The following is a 23,079-nucleotide window of genomic DNA, read 5'->3' on the forward strand; positions in this document are numbered from 1 at the left end:
GGAGCAGAACAGTTAGGCCCCAGCCTCTGGTCATCCTCTGCCCAGCACTGCTGATTGATCACCGCTGACGGACCACAACCCCCCACCGCCACCCCAGGGGCTGGCCCAGGGCAGAGAGGCCTGGGGACTCCGCCGCCCTGTGATCCGCGCAGGTCTCTGTCCTCACGGTGCGGTGATGGCAGCCTGCTCCAAGATGACGAAACACCATTACTAACCAGCTGGGTGACCACAGGAAAATCACTCAACCCCTCTGGCCTACAGATTTCCTCATCTGTGGGGCCCCACCGAGCTGTTGCAAGGATGAAATGAGGCAGCGTAGGTGGAAAATACCAGCTTGGTGCCCGGCAGCAGGGTCGGCGCCAATACACTTGAACTCAAAGTTGTCTTGCACATTTGGAGAAAGAACAAAGGGACTAGTTTTTCTTAGCTAGAAGATTCTTAGGTCCACAGGTCGGGTTGCAGTGAAGGAGAGTCGGCTTAGTTTTAGCCCGCGTTATGGGGCCTTTCTGTCTTAGCTCCCCAAATATACTGACAGGCCCTTCCTAGAGCTGGCTCCAATCGACACAGCACGGGGAGCCCCCCTCCCGGGAAGGAGCTGCTAAGCCCTCTCTGCGACTGGCCTCCGGTCCGGTCCGTTGCGCTAGCTAGCCGGAGCTCCCTGGGGCGGGCACCCGGCAAAGCTCTGGAATTGGAAAGGACCAGTCCCAGGTGAGGAGGCCTAAATCCAGCTCCCTCGTTTCTAAATTGCCGCAAGGCTCCGGGCCACCGCCGGCCCCACTCTGGGAAGTAGAGACGACAAGGACACTTTTTCTCCCACTTGCTGGGCAGGGATTCTGGAGAAGCCCAGCATACCGGGGCAGAAAGATACGTTGGGCCCCTGCAGTAGGGGTGGGGGTTCCTAGTCTGGAGGTTTTCCTGGAGCCTCTCGCCCCCGCCCCAGTGTGCGTGCCCCCAAGTGGGGTTCAAAAGAAAACAAACCAGTAAAGTCACTGGTGAAATGTAGGTTATTTTAAAGAAAGGACCCACAGGACTGGGTCCTGGCCCTCAGTGCCCTTCTTGGACAAGACCCTGTAAGGGCCACCTCCCTCGTCCCGCTCCCACCCGGCCTGGCCTCCAGGCTCAGACAGCAGCTGACAGCCCACGGAGGTAGTCCCCAGCCAGGGGCAGCACAGCCCAGTCATCGGTCCGCAGGGCCACGGGCACCCCGTCCTCCCGGGCCGCCTCCAGCCGCAGCAGCAGCCTCGAGTCCGGGGGCAGACGGATGGCTACGTGGTAGCTGGTGGGGGGCTCGGCCACCACCACGAAGGGCTCCAGATGGCGGGACACCAAGGCCTCCAGCCCCCGTGGCCCAAGAGGGCACCAGAGGCGACTCTCGGCGCCCTTTGGCAGGCAGGAGTCCCAGAGCTCCTCGAAGAAGCCCAGCTTGTCCCCCTCGGGGGCCTGGGGGAAAGGCAGAAAAAGGTCAGCGAAGTTCACGGGCAGCGGCGGCAGGCGGGCATGGCACGTGAGGCCGGTGGGCGTGGTATAGAGGGCACGCACGTCCAGCCTCGTGGGGGCCGGGCGTCGGGGCTGCAGAGGCAGGAGCAGAGGACGGCAAGGGCGGCCGGGGCACAGGCAGGGCACGTGGACGGCCCCCAAGGGCGCGTACACTCGTCCTTCCACGCGGAAGCGCAGCTCCAGCGAGTACGCCGGCTCCAGCACCTCCACGCGGAGCTGCAGCACCGGGCCCGGGCCCGCCGCCCTGTGGGGCCCCACGCTCAGCCGGATCGGGGCCGGGGCCTCCTGCACCACCAGCACCGCAGCAAAGCCCTGGTTCTCGGCCACCAGGGAGGAGGCCGACGCAGGTGCAGCAGGCGAGGGGCCCAGGGCCACCCCCAGCTTGGGCCCCGCGAGGTGGGCCAGGAGGATGTAGTAGAGGCGGGCATGGTCCCGCCCGTCGGGGTCCTCCCACTGCCTGGCCAGCGCCTGCAGCAAGTCGGCCAGGCCACCCCCAACACCCGCCCGCAGCAAGGCCCGGCAGACCCGGAGCAGGGCCTGCTGGAGGCCCCAGTCCGTGCAGTGCGCAGCTGCCGCTCCCAGGAAGCCGAGGGTGGCACTCTGAGCATTCCCGTCCGCCACTCTGGCCAGGATCTGCAGGTGCCAACGAAGGGCCTCATCCCTGCCCGGCCTGGACACCACCTCCTGCCGCAACGCCACTCTCAGGGGCTCCCCCAGCTCCGGGCCCACGCGATCCAAGAGGTCCACGAAATGCGGAGCCAGCACCGGCCGGGCTCGGTACAGCCGGGCCAGTCCGTGGGTCAAGGGTGTCAGCACCGTAGGCTGCGTGGCTAGGCACTGAACAACCAGGTAGGAGGCCTGGAAGCAGAGGGTGGCCGAGGCCCGGGGGCCCCCGTCCAGGGCTGCCCTCTGCCGCAAGCCAGCCAGCAGCTCCTCCAGGTAATGCCGGGGGCTCCAGTCCTGGCCTTTCTCTTCCTTTTCTTCATCTTCCACGCAGAGCAGGCACAGCAGATGCAGGCGGGCCGGGAGGGCCATCGGGTCGTGCAGGAGACTGGGCAGGAGGCCGCGGCATAGCCGGGGGCCCAGCAGCAGCGGCGCGGCCTCCTCACCTGTGGGGCCCAGGGGCCAGTTCTCGGGGAAGCTCAGAAGGCAGTGCAGGTGAAAGAGGTGGGCAGGCAGGGGCAGCGCCGGGTGCTGGGCGGCCACGGTCAGCCGGCGGAGCAGCAAGGCCTCATCCTGGGCCGTGAACAGGGCTTCCCCAAAGGCTGCCTTAAGCGCCAGAACCGCGTGCAGCAGCGTGAGCTGCGCCGTGCCCAGCAGCCGCACCAACTGCGGCTTGAAGAGCACTGGCGTCTGTCCCCGGAGACCCCGCAAGGCCCAGCCCAGCAGCCACAGAAGCTGGGCCTGAGCCACGGGAGTGAGCAGGTAGGAAGTGTCCAGAAGCTGGGCCACAGCAGCCCGCAGCTCCCGGGCCTCCTCAGGAGTGGGTTCCAGCACTGCAAGGCCACACTCCTCCTCCGCTGCTGGCCAGCTGGGTGCCTGCGGTTGAAGGCGGGCATCCCCCTCCTCGGCTAGCGCCCAGTTCCAGGGATCACCCCCAGAGGGAGTATCCCCAGCCATGAGCAGGCCCTGCAGGCCGGCCCTGGCCCTGGCCCTGGCCCGTATCACCAAGGTGTTGCGCAGAGCGAGCGCCAGCAGCAGGCTGAGCGGCTGAACCGGGCCTTCCTGCCCCAGCAGACCCCGCAGCAGCCCCAGGCAGCCCCCCAGCAGCCCAGGCTTGCAGCTCTCCAGCTCCCGCAGGCACTCACACGCCGTGGCCTGCAGGGGGCGCTGCTCCGAGGCGGGGCCAAAGCCTCGCCCCAGATCGCGGCCGGAGGCCAAGCCGAGAAGAAGGGGCAGGAGCCGGCGGGAGGCTTCCGAAGCGGGGCCCAGCGCATCTCCTGCCACCAGGGCTGTGGTGGCCGCCAGCAGCAGGGGCCGCCGCAGGGCCGAGGGCCGTGGGGGTAGAAGGACCAGGGTGTCCAACAGGGAGGTGGCGGCTGCCTCGGCTGCAGTGGCGTCCGGCCACAGCTGGGCTGGATACTCCAGGCTCAGGGCCAGCAAAGAAACCTGGAGATGGGGGATTTGGGTGGGAATCACGAAAATGAGGTTCAGGGCGCGGTGGGCTGAAGTGACCAGATGGGTCAGCGCAGGGAGCGCACGCAGGGCCTACCTTGGTCTGTTCGCTCAGCTTCTCACTTCTCAGTTCGCTCAGCAGGTCACGACCCAGGTCCTCACCCTCGGGACCTGCCATGAAGGCGGACGGGCTGGCCCGGAAGGCGCCCAGGCGCTGCGCCCAGGTTTCCCGGCTCAGGGGTCCCATGGTCCGGCGGCACGCAGGTCCCTGCAAAGAAGCTAGGGAGGATCAGGCTCGCGGCCGCCAGAGGGCGCTCGGGCACCTGCTTGCACCCCAAAGGGGCACGGCCACCCCGGGGCCGCCTCGCAAATCCCAGCTGCCCTGTGCCACGCGCAGACGCCAGCGGAGACCCCGCGCCTGGATCCCGGGATGAAACCGAGAAGTTTCGGGGGTGACGCCGGGGCGGGGAGCCGAGGGTCCCCGCGGGGCAGGGCCGCCGGCGCGGGGTGCGTGCCGAGAGCTCATTAGGCCGCCCGCCCGCGGCCGGCACCGAAACCACAGCGCCGCCCCGGCCCCCGGCGCCCGCGGTAACGGGCCGGCAGCTCTCACCGTAGCTGACTCAGCCGCCGCGGGCACTGGGGCCGGCCGGCTCCTTCCGGGCGGCGGCGCGCGGCGGGGCGGGGCGGGGCGCGCGGCGCGTGGGCGGCGTGGGCGGGGCCGTAACGGGGCCACCGCCTTCCCCTCCCGCCCAGCCAGCAGGTGCCGACTCGCCGGTTTCGCTGGGGCTGAGTAACTGTCCCGCTGCGCGCAGGCCCCCCTTCCCCGAAACCGCCGCAGGCCCGGGCAGAGGCGGTGGAATTGGGTGGGCCCGGGCTCCCGGATGCCGGGGTCCGGTCCGCGCGCGGGCGGCGATCCCAGGGCCTTCGGGTGGACGGCGCCCACCGGGCCGGCGAGGATGGCAACCGGCGCGGCCCCCGCCGGCGTCTCGGCGCACCACACCCTGCGGGGGGCGTGGGGTGCGGGTCTTTGGACTCCCAGGGTGCCCGCTGGGAGGGGGGGGGGTGTGCAAGGTGCGGTCCCAGGGCGCCCGCAGGAAGTGCTCCTCACAGTCCCGGCTGAACCGGTCGGTCGGGCGCCTCAGGGCTTGGCTTCGCTTCTCCGACGCCGGCCGGGTCCCCCACCCGCTCGGCTTGGGGGCGCGGAGCCGGCGCCGGGGTCACGGCGGGCGGAAGCCGCTGACCTTTGCCTTAGGCCACACCACAGTCGGCAAGGGTTGCGGCAGCAGCCGAGCCAGCGTAAAGCTGGCAGGGCAAGGCCATAAGCTTCCATGAAGCCGGAAAACAACGGGATGCAGACGTGCAGAGTGGCAGGGCCTGGCGGGTCACCGGGCTCACGGCATGTCTAGCACGGACTCAGAAACCGAGACCTCGCCACTGAAGACCTGGGGGCAAGCAGTGCACGAACTCAGCACTCTTGATTTTCAAGGGGCTGGATCAGAGCTGTTTGGCGGCACTGAAGGGGCTCGCCTGGGGCTCATCAGGCAGCATCTCCTGGGCCCCTGACCCACACTGCAGATGCCCCGCTGACTGCTGGCTTCCAGGGCCCAGAACTTCGGGCGTTCAGGCCCCACCAGCTACAGTAACGCCTTTGGCTCTAATTAGCCGGCTTTGAAGATGAAACAGACCTGAGCCCCTACCTTAGCGCTGCCAACTAGTTTCTCTCCTTTCTCCAGTCTTCGCAGGCCCCTCCCTACCCCATCTTGCTGCCCTCCAGATGGGAGGTGATAGGGAGTGGTTGGGTAGAGAGAGCTGGAAAAGAGGCTGTCTGGGTGCCCACGGTGCCAGGGATGCCAGGGGGATGGAGACAGGGAGCCACCCCCAGGGACAGGTCCAGCTGGAAAGCCCGGTCCCAACTCCTCTGGGCCCTGGCTCCACAGTTGACTCACAGGCGGCAGCCCCAAACCACTTCCCTCTAGGTGCCTCAGTTTCCCCATCTATAAAATGGGAGTGATGACTCCCGCCCAAGAGACTGTGGGGTGGGGCAGCCTGGCTAATTAAACCTAAGATGAAAGAGGCCAAGATGAGAGCAGCCCTGAGAGGGAAGTCAGCTTGGGGGTAACAAGGAGCCTGTCTGGTTTCCCTGTCTGAGGCCCAGAGGGTGCTGATAACTACATACCCCTAGCCCTCACCCCTCACAGGGAGGGAGGAGTGATTATTAAGCCTCTTTTACAGTTAAGGAGACAGGCTTCAAAGGGTCAGGAAATCCACCACTGACTTTGGCCCTCATTCAGCCTCGGACAGTCGCCAGCCTTTCTGAGCCTTGGCTCCTTTGGGGCCAGGGGTCCGGAGGGAGGGAACCCATGTGTGGTTCCCGATGTTGTGGTGGCCACATCCACATGGACTCCCAAGCTCACAGCAGCCCTGGGCTACCTGGGGGTGGGTGCCGTTCACAGATGAGGAAAGGAAGGCCCAGAGAAGTACAGTCACCAGCCCAAAGTCACAGAGCTCCTAAGAGGTGGAGCCTGGACCTCAGCAGACAGCCCCTCCATGCCCCTGACTCGGCCTCCTTCCACAACCAGCTGCCCTCAGCCCTCTCGGGTGTCCAGGTCCCGGGATGGGCCTTCTCCTTACCTGCTGGTGCAGATGTCCCTGCCCTGTTCCCCTGTGGCACAGGCCAGCCAGAGAGTTAAGCTCGGCCCACCAGCACTGAGAGTACAAACGTTCCCTGAATCTGCAGTCTGCAGGCCTGCCCTGGAAAGTGGCCTCCCAGCCAAGAGGAGTGGGCCGCAGCCAGGTTCCCTGCTCAGAACTCCCTACTCGATGTTCACACCTCACTCCTTCTCTTCCTGCTGAGTTTCCATCCTCCCCAGAGGCGTAGCCCAGCTCTGGGGAAGACACTAGACACAAGGCTTAGAAAGGGAAAGTCAGTTTTCCGAGGGGTCCTGAGCCTCAGTTTTCTCATCTGTAAAATGGGGACATGACCGACCCATCTTCCCAACGCTGGGTATACAGGGATGCTTTAAAAAGAACACATCAGGGGTGCCTGGGTGGCTCAGTCAGTTGAGCGTCCAAGCGTCCGACTTCGGCTCAGGTCATGATCTCTCAGTCCGTGAGTTCGAGCCCCAGGTTGGGCTCTGCGCTGGCAGCTCGGAGCCTGGAGCCTGCTTCTGATTCTGTGTCTCCCTTTCTCTTTGCCCCTCCCCTGCTCATGCTCGGTCTCTCTCACTGTCAAAAATGAATAAATGTTAAAAAAAAAAAAAGAACACATCAATAGGCAAATCCATAGAGAGAAAGCAGAGTAATAGATGCCAAGGGGTAGTGGAAGGGAGGAAGGGGAAGGACTGCTAATGTGTACGGGATTTCTTTTGGGGTGATGAGAATGTTCTGGAAGACTGGTGATGGCTGCACAACTCTGTGAAGACACCAAACCCCCTGAAGTATATACTTTAAAAGGGGGAACTTATGGTATATGAATTCTATCTTAAAACCATTAAAAAATTTGTTTAACGTTTACTTATTATTGAGAGACAGAGAGAGACAGAGCATGAACATAGGAGGGGCACACTGCAGAGAGACAGGGAGGCACAGGATCCGAAGCAGGCTCCAGGCTCCGAGCTGTCAGCACAGAGCCTGACACGGGGCTCGAACCCACAAACTGCGAAATCATGACCTGAGCCAAAGTTGGACACCCAACCGACTGAGCCACCCAGATGCCCCTTAAAACAAGTTTTTTAATGCTTATTTTTGAGATAGAGACCGAGTGCGAGCAGGGGAAGGGCAGAGAGAGAGGGAGACACAGAATCCGAAGCAGGCTCCGGGCTCTGAGCTGTCAGCCCAGAGCCCAACGCGGGGCTCGAACCCACGAACTGCAAGATTATGACCTGAGCTGAAGTCAGATGCTTAACTGACTGAGCCACCCAGGCACCCCTAAATTATATCTAAATAAAGCTAGCAAAATAGTGTTAAAAGAAAGAGGTCCCTCGTGTACAGAACTTACATTGTAGGGGCCAGGCGGGGGAGGGTCACGGACAAACCTGACAAACCAAAATTTCACGGATTAAAAGATGCCTCCAGGGAAACAGAACAGGGTAATGGACCAGAGATGACTGGGCCACAAGGATTTAGCTAGGGTGGCCAGAGGGGCCTCTCAGAAGCGGGGACACTTGGCCGAAACCTGAATGACAAGAGGTAACCAGTCATCAGGTGGGGAAGAGGCTTCCGGGTGGAAGGCGCAGCGGAGGAGGGGCCTCAGCGGGACCAGGCCTCAGCAGGCTGGGTGGGTGGCGGGCCACGCGGGCACACAGAGCCCACGGGAAGGGAGACGCGTGTGTCAGGAGGTCAGCATGCGATCAAGGTGCACCGGCCTCCAAGACGTTCTTCCAGCTGCCACGGGAGCCACGGGAGGGCTTGAGCCGAGGGGAGACAGCTAGCTGGGGGCGGGAGCTGTCCCGTGGCCGGGTGAAATGTGACAGGGCTTTGGACCAGGGTGGTAGCTGTGGAGACGGAGGCGTGGGCAGATGCGGGACGATCTGGGAGCGGAGGGGACTTGCCGGTGGGTGGATGTGTAGGGTGAGGAAAGGCGGGGGGCAGATGACTCTGGGCTTGGGTGCTGAGGACTTGGGAGCTGACAGTCCCAGTCTTCACGATGGGCAGTAAGGACGGAGTGAAGCCTGGTGGCCACAGTGGTGAGCCTCACCTGGCTGCCTGGTCTCCTCCAGCAGGAAGCTTTGGCTTCTCCCTGCACTGCTCCAGAGGTTCCAGATGGCCCAGGAAGCCTCCTCCTCTGCCTACTGTCCCCCCCGCCAGCCCCACCTGCTGAGCCTTTTGCCCACGATGACCGTGGGAGGGCTGCAGGCCCACGGGCAGGACCTCAGCAGACATGGGGGAGTTGGTGTCCTCACAGCACTTCCACTTTGTCGAGGGCTTTGCGGCCTCCCCGAGGCCATTGCTAGATGGGGCCGGAAGGGCCACCTTTTGAGCAGAGGCCTTGGTGGCCAGGGCCCCATCGGCCTGCTCTAAGGCTGGGTCCATTCTTAGAGGCTGCTCAAAAACAAATCAACAGCGTCTCTTGACCGCTCGGAGGAACAGAGCTGGAACCAGGAGCCCCACTTTACAGATGTGGAAACTGAGGCCCTGCCAGGTTAGGCGGCTTGGCTTGAGTCCCCGGAGGCTAAAAGTCTGGGGCAGCCCAACTCCCGGCCCTTTCCTGCTTCTCCTCCCAGCACATCTCATCTCCCAGAAGCCCTCTACCTTCAGCCTCTGTGCTTCCCAGCCCTGCCCCCTCCCTGCACCCCGTCCCGGCTCCCCTGCTAAGCTTTCTCTGAGAACAGGAAGGGGCTGTTCCAAGCCTTCTCCATCCAACTCTGCCTCGGCCCTCCCTGGGCTTCTCAGGGCACCAAAGGCGGGAGCCGGCCACTACTTTTTGGGGAGCACGGTCCTTGCTTGCCTGCTGGGGCTCTGGCTTTCTTTACACCCCTGTCCGCCACCCCAACGAGAGATGTCCACTCAGAATGCCTAGAATCAGAGCTCACGGCTCCATTAGCAGATGGCCCAGGCCACCTCCTGCTTGGACAACTGCAGTAGCCTCCTTACTGGTCTCCCTACGGCCACCCTCATCACCCTCCCCCGGACACACATACTCCGTTCCCCTTAGCGGACCCCAAGGCTTTCCCACCACTCTGAGCCTCACATGACACGGCTCACCTGCCTCTTCAACCTCGGCTCCCACACCCTCCCATCCCCTTGATAATATCGCTGCCTGGTCTTTCTGTGCATCTCACGCACACTAGGCTCACTCCACTCCCGCTCTGGGGTCTTTGCACCAACCGTCAGGCTCTTCCCTGCTCTGCACAGCTCCTGGTTAGATCTCAGCACCCCCGGCCCGTCACTATCCCATCACCGAAGCCGTGCACCGCGCTAAAAGTTTCCTTAGTATTCTGTCTGCCTCGCGTCATAGAATCACCAGTGCCCAGCCAATGGTGGGTGTTCGAGAAGTATCCGTTGACTGGCTTAAGGACTGAACGAATAATATCGAACGGATGCCGTGTGAACAGAGCAGAAGGTGCCTGCCCTCATGGAGCTCGCAGGTTAGCCTGGTGTTCGTCCAAGTTCACACACGCCGTCTGGTTCCAGGGCTGCTCGCAAACCACAGGCGACATGCCAGCAGTCTATGGCTCCCATCTGCCCTACAGAGGTATTGTGTTTGACTCGTTCCATGGTTTTAAAAAAATTGAGCCAGCTTTTAAAAATTGGTATATTTCACATACAAATCTGGATATTTGGGGTGGGGGAGGGGCTTCTTTTCCCAAAATGGACAGATGGGGCCACACCGGGTTTCTCTGCTCAAATGACATGATTGCTACTACACCCTTCCGATAGGCACATTCTCCATGGTCCCCACCACTCTCTCTCTCTCCCTGACAGCCTTTTATCACTGAACCTGCCCCATCGCTTTCCTTATGATAAATTTGCTCTGTATCCATGCCTCTACCAAGAGTTGGAACGCGAAAGGCTGAATGGGTCCCGTGAGTCAAGAAAACCAGATATTCGTTCATTCAACAAATATTTATTGATAATCCACTATGTGCCGGCAACAGTTGTAGATAGGGCAGCGGAAACCATGGATGAATATCCCTCCCTCCCGGGGCCTCATTCCAAACACTGTGTGACATTCTTTTCACAAGTGGAGACATCTGAGTTGTTCCTCACTGCCCCCCCTTCCACGAGAAAGACTATGCTTCTCGTGTCCGGGGTCATCGGTGAAGACTTCGTCATAGTTTCCACGAAGCACCTACTGGGTGACGAGCCCCTGTAAGGGTCTGGCACCAACCGAAATGCTCAGTAAGTGTTTGTTGAATTCATTAGCTGAATTTACCTCCTAGGCAGGGTTGGTCAATGATGTTTCTCCAGGATTTATTCAAATGCTTGAGTCCGCGGCCGGCACTCAAGTCATGTCACTTGAACCCAAGGGTGCAGGTAAGAGGGGAGGACTATCAAAGTACGTTTGGGCTGCAAGAAGGCAGAGCCCTGGGAGAGGAGGGCGAAGGCGCTAACAGTACCGCCTGCCAGAGGCCAGTGACCCCAGGAGGCAGGTGACAGGATTCTCAGGTGATAGACATTAGGAGACAGGCGGGGAGAGGAAAGCCCCTTGGCCAAACTCACAGGCCCCACCAGGGAGGGAGGGAGGGGGCCTAGCTGCTCCTGAAGTCCACACTCTCCCCACGCACCTAGGGGGTGCTCCCAGAAAGTCCTGGGAGTGGGGGCGGGGCAATGCACAGGGCCTGCCCGGAAGTCGGACATCAGCGGTCTGCTCCTCTTGGACTTCTGGCTTTTGAATAGAGTGAATTCATTTATCAGACTCGTTTCCTCTTAACCTGTTCCAGCAAACATTTAGTACGTGAGAAAGGTGTATGTGTGGTAGAGATTCTGAAATGTTTATTTTATAGGGGGGTAGGAGGAGAGCTAAAAAGAGGAAGGGGTCCCGTTCCTGACCTTAGTGATAAGAGAAGCCCAGCCATGGCCCAGGGCCAAAGCGCCACAGTAACACCGAAGGCAACAAGCCAACAAGGGCTCTGAGGGTGGGCCTCCCTCCAGCTAAGCCTGGGGACTGGGCAGAGCATGATGAATGGTTGGGGGGTGAGGGGGAGGGTGTGTGTCCCAGGCTGAACCTCCTATGGGGGGGGGGAAGCAGACAGGAGCTCCCTGCCTGCAGTGGCTGCAACCAGGCAAAGTAGATTGGGTCTGATTCCAGAGGGCCTGGGCCTCGGCCTGGCTGCACTGAAATCTGGCCAGTTGGGACCAGGATGAGGGTGTCTGCAGGTGTGTAAGCCCCAGTGACTAAGGCGCTGGGGTCCTTCGGGATCTCGGTGGACTCAGACCGGTTTAAACGCCCTTTCCTCCACGAAGCCTTCGGCACTTCCCTGGCCAGAAAGCGGGCTCTGGGCAGTGATGAGCCGATCTGCTCTCTCGGAGGGCACTCCCCGCTTTGCACCGCGGCCGCGTCCTCCCCACGCTACTCACGCCTCGCGTGCCTTCCCGCACGGAGCCGGAGCCCGGCGAATACCTCTAGGCTGAAGCACGAATTGCTCAGCCAGGCCTTCGGGAACCGGGCCGCCTGGGCCCAGGCCCGGTTCAACAAGTGTGGGCGGGGCCGCGCGTTCCCGCCCGACGGCTTCGCGCCTCCCCAGGCGCCGGGACGCGCCGGGGCCGGGCCCGGGCCCCGTTGGGCGAGTTTCATTTCATCACCCGCGGAGCGTGCGAGCGCCGGTGCAAATAACGTTGCCCCCTCCCCTCCTCTGCTCCCTCCGAAACTCCGAAGCTTCCGTCTGCGAACGCTAGCATTCCCGACTGGGAGGTCCCTGGAGGGCGGCGGCGCGGCCGGCGGGGCAGCCGGGTGCCGGGTGCCCTGCGCCGCCCCCCGCCCCCTCCGCCCCCGCCCAGGCCGCGAGGCCACCTCACCCGCAGCGGAATGGAAACCGGTTCGACAGGTAACAAATAGGTGGTTGTCACCGTTATTTCCCAACGCATGCGCCGTCGCTCCCCGGGATACTCCAAGCTAATTAGCTCAGATCAACCCCCCCACCCCCACCCCGCCCCAGCCACCAACACACACCGCCGCGAGCCAATAAAGCGTGAACCCGTCCGTCCGGCTCGCACTTTAAGACTTCCCGAGCGGCCGCGGGGGACGCCAGTCGATCTGGGAGACGCTTACCTGCCGCTGTCCCCGCCGCCCGGTGCACCTGGCCGCGAGGGCCTCCGTTCGAGGGAGGGCGGCGACGGCCCCGCGGAGTTGGAAACCGGCGCGCGCCGTCCCGGGCACGGTCTCCCCGAGGAACGCGGGGGCACTTGGGCGACTCCTTCCCTGAACTGCCCCCTCCCCTCCCCCGCCTCCGGCTCGGCCCGGGAAAGGTGGGACGGCTCCCGGCTCTGGTTACGGAAGCGGACGGTGCCGGGCGAGCAGGGTTCGAAAATGCCCCGCGCGTTTCTGGTGAAGAAGCCGTGCGTCTCCACGTGCAAGAGGAACTGGAGCGAGCTCCCCGACGAGGAGCGCGGCGAGATCTACGTGCCAGGTGAGGCGCCGCTCCGCGGCCCCGAGCCCTCCGCTGCCCTGGAGCCCGGGGCGCCCGACGGGCTGCGAGCCGGGAGGCCCGTCCGGGCGGCGGGCGTGCGGGGCGCAGCGACGCGGCGCCCGGGGGCCGGCGCAGCCGGGGCGCCCGATTTAATGTTTAAGCGGCCGCGGCCCCGTTAGCCCGCGGCGCGGGGGGAGGGGAGGGGAGGGGAGGGCAGGGCGGCGGCGGAGGCGCCGGGTGGGGGCGGGGGCCGCCGGGAGGGGGCGAGAGCCGTTCCCAGGCCCCGCCACTGGCCCGGGGGCGGGCGGGTCCGAGGCGCGCGGCCCCGCGCGGTGCCGCCCTCCCCTCCACCGGCCCGAGCCGAGGCGCAAGGGAGGCAACGGGGTGTGTCACCGTTCAGGCGACCCTCCACTCTCACGTCGTAAATCCGCAAAGCCGGGACTTTTATGAGGCGGGAGGAGGGCACTGGAGCGATGCCACTCCGGGGGGGTGGGGGGGGGGAGCAGGGAGCGAGCTGGAGTTTCTGCCGAAATTTGTGCGAAATGTAAGACAAGGCGCAGTTTAAGCCGCCTCTCGTCCTCTGCGGGCCGGAAGGTCGCGGAGAGGGTCGGGCGGCCGAGGGGGGCTCCCGGCTAGCCGCCCCGCAGAGTTCGCGGAGACCGTGGGGCAGGCGCCCGGCCGCACCCCGCTTGTCCAGAAGACCAAGGTGGGATCCGGTCCCACCGCTATTAGAAACGCGCCTCCTTCAGCCTCGCGGAGGACACACTTGAGTGGCAAGTGTGAGTGGCAAGGAGCCCATCCCACAGCCGAGGGACCAGGCCCCGGGGCGGGGGCGGGGTGGGGGGAGCTGGTGCACCCAGCTTGTTTTTGGAAGACGCCTTGACAGCGTCGGAGTCAACTTTGAATGAGTAAGCCGAGTTGTTTCTCGAATGGCATCTTCCTTTGGAAGCCTTGAGAACATTCGTACCTTCTGTCCTCCTCCGCCCCCCTTGGTCAGGACAAAGCCAGCTTCCTTCCGAGCTCCCCCTCCCCACACCCTGCCCGGAGCCTCCAAGGGGGTGGGGGGAGAGGTTGTAATTAACCAACCGACTTTGACCCTTGATCTGCAGGCTCCCTGGCACCGCCCCAGGCCTTGTAGGAAAGTGGTGAAATGAGGGCGGTGAGGGGCCCTGGGAGGGCTCTTGCCTCAGTTTCTCTCCTGAAGAAATTGGTGGAGACAGTGGGTGTAGTGATGAGATTTCTGTGGCCTGATCTGCCAGGATCCAATGGCCTGTGGCGCTGGGGATGTTCCCCAGCTTAACCTTATCTTAAAGCTGCTTCTACGGCCTCCTTAAAACAAGGGGAAACTGAGACAAAAGGCAAGTGAGCTGCCGGCTCACCTGAGGTGGATTAGGGTGTGGGCCCCGGATGCTGTTTATAGCTTCCTGCCTGCCCAAGTTCCCTGGCGGGGTGGCTGTTCCACCCGCAAAGGGCCGGGAGAGGATCGGAGCCCCCTTCTTCGCTCCTGCCTCCTCCCTCACCTGTGTTTGCATTGCTGCTTAGCTGCTCCTTCGGATCTGATAAACTGAACTTGGACTGTGTGAAAGGTGAGCTGAGCCTTGCAGGAGACTCGGTGTGCTGTTATTTTTAGTTTTATTTCACATCCCAATCAGTAACAGATCATGTGTTGACTTTTACAAAGGACAAAGAAATTCCGTTCGTTCAAATCATTGACTTCCTTGCATCCTGGTGATTTTCCCCACCTTTCCCCACCACAGTCCTGGTGGCCATAGTGGGAGTGGTGGGGGAGGCTTCTCCCCAGGGGCTGTCCCAGCGGGTGATGAGGAAGGCTTCTGGGTGTTCTGTGCCCCCCCCCCACCCCCCGCTGCTGCTGTCCAGGTGAGGGGAGATGTGCAGGCCTCTCACACAGGATCGAGGGGATTGGCCCAGATGTTGGGTAGGGGGTCAAAACCTGGAGGGCACAGGTGACAATCTGCTCTCATTGTCTTGGGGAGGGAGAGTCCTGTGGGGTGAGGCCAAGGGTAGAAGGCAAAGCACTTAATTTAGCCTCTAAAGGCCATGTGGCCCACTGGAGAGTTTTCCCACAGGTTTTGGAAATGAGAAAGGGAATGTTCTCGGGCCACGCTTGGGTGCCTCAGCTGGCTGGAGAGTGGGGAGTGTGTTTTGTGGTGGCCTGTCCCCTGGCTGAGCCATTCCATCACTAGCCGACCATGACCCCAGGAGCCGGCTGGGCACGTTTCCTTCACCCCACCTCACAGACTCAGCACGTTGTGACCAGCTAAGCATTGACCCCATTCCCACTGTGAGAGGCACTGGGGGAGGGGGGGCCGAAGCTGGGGAAGAGTGAAATACTTGAGGTCTGACCTTCCTGCCAGGGCCCTCTGAGACGCTTAAAGCATCAGAGAGCGCCTGGAAGGAGGCACCGTTACTGACTGAAGGCCCAAGGCTCCAGTCTGACCAGCACTCCAGCCTCTCTCCCTGAGACACAATTCTAGAAGTTCCAACCCCCAGGGCAGAACCATTCCCTGGCCTCACTCTCCTTCCAAAGCTGAGGAAAAAGCCCAGAAGTGGGCACATGGGGCTAAAAGGTCATAGTGGAAGGGAGATTAACAGCTACCTATTTGGGCCCAAGAGCTTGGCCTTGAGCCCTTCACTTCCCCTGCCCCCAGCGTTGCTCCTTTGTAGTGTCAGTATTAATGTGCTGGGACTAATGCTGGTTTCTTGAGGAGAACTCCAAGCACCTGTACCCAGGGCCCGAATTCCATGTCTTGCACTGAAGGGGATGCTGGGGAAACCCCGTACGCCAAGCCCCTGCTGAGGAACAATGAAAAGCCAGGAAGGTACTTGAGGGTAGAGAGATGAGCCCGGAAACAGCCTAGAAGCTGTAAGGAGGTGCTCCCAGATGTGGGTGTCCCAGGGCCTCTTCCAGGCACCCCCTTCTCCGCATTGGGGCCTCTCTTGTCTATCTTGCCAGTTCGCCAGCACATGCCTGTCCCAGGGAGCCGCTTTTTGTCCGGCCGCGGTGGACAGGCCTCTCGGTCATCTTTGGGCCCCAGAGTATATGTGTGTGGGCGGGGGGAAATTAGGCCTCCAATGAGGATCATTCTTGTCATTCCTGGGAAGTGCTGGCAGCGAAGGAAGGACGTGTCTGCCGCACTCTCCAGGGAGCAAGGCAGGGAGCATAGAAAGCCAGACATGGATGGGGACAGAAGAGCAACGTGGGCCCGGGCAGTGGCCTAGATGGGGCTCCTGCCTGTCCCATGGGGCGCCGTCTCCCAAAGCTGCCAAACCGCTCCAGGCTGGGGTGACCCGAGGCAGACTCCTGCCAGACCATTTGTCCCAGAAAGAAAGCAGGTGAGGGCAAGGCCTCCGGGCGCAGGGAGGACCAGAGCGGAGGGTGGCCACTGCCGATGGTTACTTCTGACAAGGGTGGTGTCCCACAGGGGCGCGCGGCCCTGTGGTGGCCAGAAGGGCGGCAAGGACACGCAGGGAAGCACAGTTCACGGCCGGTCGGGGCCATCCGCCCTGGTGTGAGGGCTCGGGTGCTCCGTATTAGCTTGGCTGTGGCCACGGCACGACAGGCAGTTGGGAAAGGGGGAAAAGATACTGCCTGAGAGAAAAACTTGGCATTCAGGGCGGGCACAATGGGCTGAGCAACCGGCCCGTTGTGTTTCCAGGGCCGCCCGCCTCTGCCACCTGGCTGGCACTAGCTGCCTTTCAGGCATCGAGAGCTGACCTGCTGGGGCCGGGGCAGATGGGCACGGGGGACTCCTGCCTTCCCTGATAACACCAACCTGGGCCGTGCTGACACGCTGTCCCTGCCCGTTCAGAGCTGACTTAACCACACCCCGGGTCAGCACGAGCACCGGCCCCCGTGTGGTCAGAGGCTGGGTCCTCACATCTGCTTTACCTGCTCTCCCTGGGGAGCCGGCACCGGGCCCCGTGCCCGGCCCCGACCTGAGGCCTTGCTGGGTAGGGGTAGGACCTGGCCCTCTGTCCAGTATTTGGCCAGCAGCTCTCAGTCCGAGGGAGGCGGGGCTTGCCGGGGGAAGGAGGAGAAGGGCCTCTGGTGGCAAACTGCTCCCGGCCCGGCGCTCGGCATCATCCAGTGGAGGTGAGCTGGGCCAACACGAGGGGAACCCGCGAACCCCTGAAGGAGTAGGGAGAGGGCCAGGCTGGTGCGGCCTCGCCATTCTCCACAGCTGTGGGCGGGCGATGAGTAGCCACAGCCGCCGCCTTGCCGGAAACGTCTAATTAGGGGACAGAGAGCAGCACAAGCAGGGCCCGACCAGTTCTGCTTCCTGTCTCCGGCCACCCAGTGACACCCAGTGACAGGAGCGGCATGCCCTGAGCACGCCCTGTGCGTGCGGCCGCGGCAGGGCCATGCTCCCGGGGGTGGCGGGAAGACAGGTTTGGCGGGGTGGATGGGATGAGGCAAACGTCCCCACCCTGGCAGCCGAGTGGCGGTGCGTCCGGCCTCCCCTGCCCCTGGCTGAGGGTAGAGGCAGCTCCGAGGCCAGACCGGGCAGGCTCGCTCCCTGTCCCCAGTTCCCCAGCACCAGCATTGCCAGGCTTCTGTGGAACGGAAGAGGCGGGCGCGGGAAGCGGGTGTTCTCCCAAACCGGCCTGGACCCTTGGAACCCTAGCCGTGAACACCTCACCGCCACCCCGTCAGTGGAGCAAGGGAGCCAAAGTGACAACTCACTTTGAGCACGAACAAACTGGTTAGCCCTCACCTGCCGTCACTCCTCCCTCTGCCGCTCCTTGTGCAGGCGGTGTGGCCGGGCTCCAGCTTTCAGGAGCCTCGCTCAGGCTATGCGATACCGAGAGACAGAAGACGGTAGAGGTTTCTGTTTGTCTCTACCTGGATTGAGAAATGGAAATTGTCATTCAGCTTTGAGTTCTTGGCCAAGATCTCCGGTGGCTGGTAAACCGGCGTCAGAAGGGGAGGGATAGACACACCCCTGCCTTCCCCCAGCCCCCCTCCTGTGCACACAGACAGCCATCGCTGTGGGCAGGCCGGAGGGACCCCAAGAGCTCAGGCCTGATGTCCAGCCTCCCGGCGTTCAGAGAGAGGCGCCACGCCAGCTCAGAGGCCAGGCCAGGGCCAGGCACTGGTGAATCAACTCCCGGAATGAGGTGGCTCATCAAAGTCCCCTGGACAGGCAGACGCCAGTGCCAGCAGAACGGGTTCTGGGCGGCAGGCGGGCGCATTCTGCCCTTGTCAGACCTTTGTTGTGTTTTGAGGGGGCGAGAGCCAGGGCCTCTCCCGAAACTTGGGTGCTTTCATATTCACCCTTCCTCCATCAGTACGTTCCTCTGCCTTCCACCTCCAGCCTTGCCTGCGGTGTCCCGGGAGAAGACGGGAGGGCAGTGGCCCTCCTGCCCTGGGACCACCCCTCCCTCCCTGGGTCCTGGTCCTCTCTGTCTCACCAGCTCTGGGGCAGGGGGTGCTGAGGGCCTTGTTCGTGTCTGAGACCTTGACTCAGCCTCCTGAGTCCTTCTCCCTGAAGACCTTCGTCCTTTCCTTCCTTTACCCTTCTTGACCTTTCCTTTTGAAGCTTGGAAAATGTTCCTAGCTTTTGGGCTTTAAGCAGAGCTGACCCTTGAACAACAATGTGGTTTGAACTGCACGGGCCCACCTCTATGTGGATTTTTTTCTGATAAATACAGTACAGTGAATGCATTTTCCCTTTCTTTAAATTTTTTTTTTTTTAACATTTATTCATTTTTAAGAGTGAGAGAGACAGAGCATGAATGGGGGAGGGGCAGAGAGAGAGAAGGAGACACAGAGTCCGAAGCAGACTCCAGGCTCTGAGCTGTCAGCACAGCGCACGACGCGGGGCTCGAACTCATGGACCGCGAGATCATGACCTGAGCTGAAGTCGGACTCAACCGACTGAGCCACCCAGGCGCCCCTGCATTTTCCCTTTCTTACCGTTTTCTTACTAACACTTTTTTCCTCTGGCTTACTTTATTGTTATAATACATGTAACCTACAGAATGTGTGTTAGTCAACTGTATCTCTTATCGCTAAGGCTTCCGGGCTATGAGTAGTTAAGTTTTGGGGGAGTCAAAAGTTCTATTCGGACTTTTGACCGTATGCTGGGGGTGGGTGGCGGTCAGGGCCCCTATCCCCTGCACTGTTAAAGGGTCAACTGTATAATAGAGTTTAGCCTTTTGGGAGGAAAGATACCGATAAGTGAAAACATGAGCTAGTTTGCCCCAGCTCTGTCGGCTCTGAGACCCGTACCCTGTGTGTCACTGAGGCAGCCATTCGTCTTCTCTACTCCGCACTGGGGCCAAGCCTCTCTGGCCCCGTTTAGTGTGAGGTGTCTGCCGTGGGGAGCGGCCACGTCAAAGGACTGCCAGGTATCGGCGCCTCGGAGGGCGGAGGTTGGGAGCCCAGCCCTCGCTGGGCCACGAGCAAGCAAGCGGTCCCTGCTGTAGGGGAGGGTTGCGCAACCGCCGGGCAGGCCGCCCAGGAGACTGTTACACCGCATCCACCTGCTGCTCCCTGACCTCCTCCCTGCCCCACCTCACCTGGCCTGTTTGCCTGCCGAGCTTGGCCAGTGGGAGTGGGGAGCCTAGAACCCTGATGGCTGGCAACAGCGACACCCGCCAGCCTGGAGGACCACTCAACCCCCCCCCCCACCCCCACCCCAGGCCAGCAGCCCAAAGAAGAAGCCCAGAGTGGCTCAGGCCACCAGGGACCCTTCAGGGGCAGGGGTGGATCCCTGGGCCCAGGGCCTCCAGTGGTGCTCCTTGTCCACGCAGGAGCGTGGATGAGGCCCGGAATCCAGAGGGACTGGCCCAGGTGGGGCAGGCAGACAACTCTGGAGGGATAATTGGCAGGGCAGGTCGGGTCCTCCCAGTTCCGCTAAGACACAAATTACTCAGCGGGCAGGCCTGTGGGCTGTGGTGCTTGGCGGGCGTCACCTGTAATTACCTTAATGGGGCGGGAGGGAGGCGCAGCATGTATGGGCCGGGGGCAGCCCTGCTCTGCCGTTTGCCTGCAAGGGGCAGCCCGCTGCCAGGCAACCTTCCTGAAATCCCACAGGGTCCTGTTTTCCCCACCAAGCCCCTCACCTGGCATTTCTTCTCTCTGCAGTCAGTCTGGGCTTCTGCCCACCGCAGCCCTACCGGGAGCCAGAGCCGTCAGTGGCTGAACCCCCGTCTTGCCCCCTGGTTTTGGACATGAGCCTTCGGGACTCCAGCTATAGTGTGGCCCCTGGGCCCTGCGTGGTAGCCCAGCTGCCCTCTGATGACATGAGTCGTTTGGCAGACCCCCAGAGCAGAGACCACGGCTTCCTGCGCACCAAAATGAAGGTACCGACCCCCACACTGTCTCCAAGGACCAGGAGCGTGTCTATAGTCCTGTGTCCGGCCCACAAGACGTGGCACAAATGAGACCTAGGCAGTAGCTGGCCTTGCATCTGGGTCCAGGGTCCCGTAGAGAAGTGAACCCAGCAAGGCACAGATGGGGACGGAAAAGAAGAGAAGCAGGTCCGATGGGACAGTGTCATACATTGAGAAGGAGCAGCGGGGTGCAAGAGACATCCCACCCTCTGGAGGCCATTCCAGGGGTTGTTTCCTTTTGTTTCTGGCCTCAAGGGGAGCCACCTCTCTGCGAGTCCCAGGAAAAGCGAGTCCCATGGAGACATGAGCCCGGCTCAGCTCCTTCTCCTGGGTTCCCATCCGTGCCGCATCCGGAGTGAGCTCTGGAGTCCACCTGGTGGTTAACTGTCTCTTGAGGCCTGTGCCCGGCGGCCTCCACCTTTCCCGGGTGTGCCACTTCCGGCCCCCTCCGCATGAGGCCCCGTGTCTGGGGCGAGAGCTGGAGAGCTGTGCTCAGCAGCGGGGGCAGTGAGGAGCGTGGGCCCCTGCTTTCGAGGAGTGCGCAGACAGCAGGGCTGTCCCTGGCTAGGCCCGCGTTCCTGAAAGTTCTAGGGTCCGGAAGCACCCGCCAGCGGTGATGTAGTGGCAGGGTTCTGGTAGCCCTTTTCTCTGTGCCGAAGGGCCGAAGAAAGCTGGCAGTGCAATGCTGTTCCTTCCTCTCTTCCCCGTGGGGGCCAAGTGTGTGTTGTAACTAGAGGGAGACCAGCCACACGTGTCCCGGGTGCTTGGCCAGAGAGCCGGCGCGGTGCCCCCGAGCCCTCGCGGGCCTCCCTCCCATCCCGTGGATCCTGGTGGGTAGGGAGGCCGTGCAGAGAGAGCAGAGGGCCCAGGATGGCAGAAGTGCCAGAGGAGCGAGTCCTGACCCAAAAGGTCTCGACTAGCTAGCAACAGGCGGCATCGCCCCAGTGCCAGAAGCGGTGGAGGGGGAGGTGCGGGGTGACGGGGTGACCCGGTGCCCGGGGAGCTCAGGAGGGGGTGCCGGCGACCGGGCCGCCCGCAAAGCACGACCGCCCTCCGGACGGTAACCGAGGCGGAGGGTGGAGACCACGTCTCCCCGTGCTGGCCAAGGTGCTGGACAGGTGCCCGGGGAGCAGAGGGTGGCCGGGGTTTTCTTCCCAATGATCCAGGGCAGCCGGGGGAGGCTGGGAGGGGAAGATAAAGCAAGACCGGCCCTACATGACAGTTAAAACGGCACTCGTTTCCACACCTGAGACGTGAGGTTTTCCGTAATCACAAAAAAAAGAAAAAGGAAAAGGTTTACAAGCAAGAGAGTCGTGAGGAGGCAGAGGGACTCGAGTCATGCTGTGGTGGGCCTGGCTCGGGTCAAAGCCGGGGGCCTCCAGGCTGGGCCGAGGGGGGCTGCCGTAGGGCCCGCGCGGCGGACATCCCCTCGGAGAGTGAGGTCAGAGGGCAGAGGTGTAGAGCCGCAGATCGGAGCTCACCTTTCTACCAGGTGATGGTGAACCAGCTGTTTCTACAGGTAGTCAGTTGCCCGTCCCCCGAGAAGGTAAAGGGGCCGCGCGGCAACCGCGAAAGGGGATTTGGGAACCGGACAGGAGGCCCGACCGTTGACCCAAAGGTGCCCTCCAGCCCCGCCACGGCGGGCCTGGGGGCCCAGAGGTGTGGAGCGCGGCTTCCCCTGGGAGGCGGGGGTGGCTTTGTGTCCTCCTGCTGTGTGGACTGCAGCCACGGCTCCTGGTCATCTGTCAGCAACACCGTCCTCGCCTGCAGGTGACCCTCGGGGACAGTGCCGGCGGTGACCTCTTCACCTGCCACATCTGCCAGAAGGCCTTCACCTACCAGCGCATGCTGAATCGTCACATGAAGTGTCACAATGACGTCAAGAGGCACCTCTGCACCTACTGTGGGAAGGGCTTCAATGACACATTCGACCTGAAGAGACACGTGCGCACCCACACTGGTAAGAGGAGCGAGCACACCCAGACTCTGCCCGGCCAGGGCCACGCGGGGGACCGTGGCGATGCCCGCTCGCCTCGGCGGCGGGGCGGCCTCGGAGGGGCGCCTCGGAGCTCAGGCCCCAGGTCCTCCTCAGCTCATCGGTGAGGCCGCTCGGGGAGCCGGAGGCGGACGGGCCTCCTCTGTTCCTCTTCCCCGGTGTCAGGTGGCCCGGCCTTCCTGAGTCAGGGAAGCTGCCGGCGGGCTCCTTGTCAGGACCCTGACACCGGCCCTCCCGTCCCTGCAGGCGTGAGGCCCTACAAATGCAGCCTGTGCGACAAGGCCTTCACGCAGCGCTGCTCCCTGGAGTCTCATCTCAAGAAGATCCACGGCGTGCAGCAGAAGTACGCGTACAAGGAGCGGCGGGCCAAGCTGTACGTGTGTGAGGAGTGTGGCTGCACGTCCGAGAGCCAGGAGGGCCACGTCCTGCACCTGAAGGAGCACCACCCCGACAGCCCGCTGCTGCGCAAGACCTCCAAGAAGGTGGCCGTGGCCCTGCAGAGCACCGTCACCTCCCTGCTACAGAGCAACCACCACCTGTGAGCGGTGCCGCCCGGCCTGGGCCCCCCTCCCCGCTGCCTGGCCGGTCCTCCCGCCGCCGCCCCTTGCCGGACACGGCGATGGGGACCACCGGAGCCCCCCGGCACACGTGCTCACTCAGGCGCCACATCGAGTGAGCTCTGCTCGCGGCTGCATCTCTGTCTTCCGGGCCGAGCCTGGGCAGACACGTGTGAGTACGGGGCGGCCGTGAGGCCAAGGCTGCCTTCAGGTTGAAGGACAGCACACCTAGAGACGGGACTTCCCTCCCAGAGGAGGCGCCGGAGGATCCCCTCTCTGCCCTCTGGAGGGCAGGGGCGAGGACCACAGAGTAAAGGGCTCCCTGCACACCGAGGCGGTGGGGGAACTGGCAGCTGCCTGGTGGGGGGGTGGGGGGATCTAACGCTCAGGGCCGCGGTGGGGGGCTCTGCCCTCCCCACACGGAGACGCAAACCCGCGTGTGCACACAGGAGGCCTTTCCACATATCACCTCACTTTTAGGAAATCG

General features: G+C 62.7%; 3 protein-coding genes across 10 annotated transcripts in view; 1 reads left to right on the top strand and 2 right to left on the bottom strand.

The window, feature by feature from the left end:
* Window positions 1-359: 359 nt before the first annotated feature.
* AP5B1 (adaptor related protein complex 5 subunit beta 1) lies at window positions 360-4,267 on the bottom strand. Its single transcript, XM_042959301.1, has 3 exons — window positions 4,223-4,267; window positions 3,710-3,880; window positions 360-3,606 (listed from the first exon to the last, which is right to left on the bottom strand). The coding sequence occupies exons 2-3, from the start codon at window positions 3,857-3,859 to the stop codon at window positions 1,120-1,122; spliced, it is 2,637 nt and encodes an 878-aa protein (XP_042815235.1). The 5' UTR covers window positions 3,860-3,880; window positions 4,223-4,267; the 3' UTR covers window positions 360-1,119.
* A 7,813-nt stretch (window positions 4,268-12,080) lies between these two features.
* OVOL1 (ovo like transcriptional repressor 1) lies at window positions 12,081-22,911 on the top strand. Of its 5 annotated transcripts, XM_042958358.1 has the most exons (5): window positions 13,235-13,459; window positions 14,223-14,266; window positions 19,792-20,009; window positions 21,810-21,999; window positions 22,282-22,911. In XM_042958358.1, the coding sequence occupies exons 3-5, from the start codon at window positions 19,878-19,880 to the stop codon at window positions 22,575-22,577; spliced, it is 618 nt and encodes a 205-aa protein (XP_042814292.1). In that variant the 5' UTR covers window positions 13,235-13,459; window positions 14,223-14,266; window positions 19,792-19,877; the 3' UTR covers window positions 22,578-22,911. The 5 variants fall into 5 exon arrangements, with proteins under 5 accessions (XP_042814295.1, XP_042814296.1, XP_042814292.1 ...); XM_042958361.1 differs by lacking the exons at window positions 13,235-13,459; window positions 14,223-14,266 and adding an exon at window positions 12,081-12,098; XM_042958362.1 differs by lacking the exons at window positions 13,235-13,459; window positions 14,223-14,266 and adding an exon at window positions 12,284-12,680.
* The window catches only part of LOC107180550, a 42,333-nt gene continuing 33,549 nt past the window's right edge, over window positions 14,296-23,079 (bottom strand). For 2 of the 4 annotated variants that reach the window (XR_006208306.1, XM_042958356.1), the window contains one exon: window positions 14,296-17,544. The gene's annotated coding sequence lies outside the window, so the exon portion shown is untranslated. The remainder of the gene's footprint in view (window positions 17,545-23,079) is intronic. The other 2 variants (XR_006208308.1, XR_006208307.1) reach the window with 2 other exon arrangements.

This window comes from Panthera tigris, chromosome D1 (assembly GCF_018350195.1).
Source record: "Panthera tigris isolate Pti1 chromosome D1, P.tigris_Pti1_mat1.1, whole genome shotgun sequence".
NCBI lineage: Eukaryota > Metazoa > Chordata > Mammalia > Carnivora > Felidae > Panthera > Panthera tigris.

What these genes read in the sequence shown, in the direction of transcription:
- OVOL1 (XM_042958362.1), top strand. Translation starts at nt 12,581, where the DNA reads ATGCCCCGCGCGTTTCTGGTGAAGAAGCCGTGCGTCTCCACGTGCAAG. An exon ending in CGGCGAGATCTACGTGCCAG is followed by an intron (nt 12,681 to 19,791) that starts GTGAGGCGCCGC and finishes TTCTCTCTGCAG; the next exon opens with TCAGTCTGGGCTTCTGCCCA. An exon ending in TCCTGCGCACCAAAATGAAG is followed by an intron (nt 20,010 to 21,809) that starts GTACCGACCCCC and finishes CCTCGCCTGCAG; the next exon opens with GTGACCCTCGGGGACAGTGC.
- AP5B1 (XM_042959301.1), bottom strand. Translation starts at nt 3,859, where the DNA reads ATGGGACCCCTGAGCCGGGAAACCTGGGCGCAGCGCCTGGGCGCCTTC. An exon ending in AGCTGAGCGAACAGACCAAG is followed by an intron (nt 3,607 to 3,709) that starts GTAGGCCCTGCG and finishes CCCCATCTCCAG; the next exon opens with GTTTCTTTGCTGGCCCTGAG.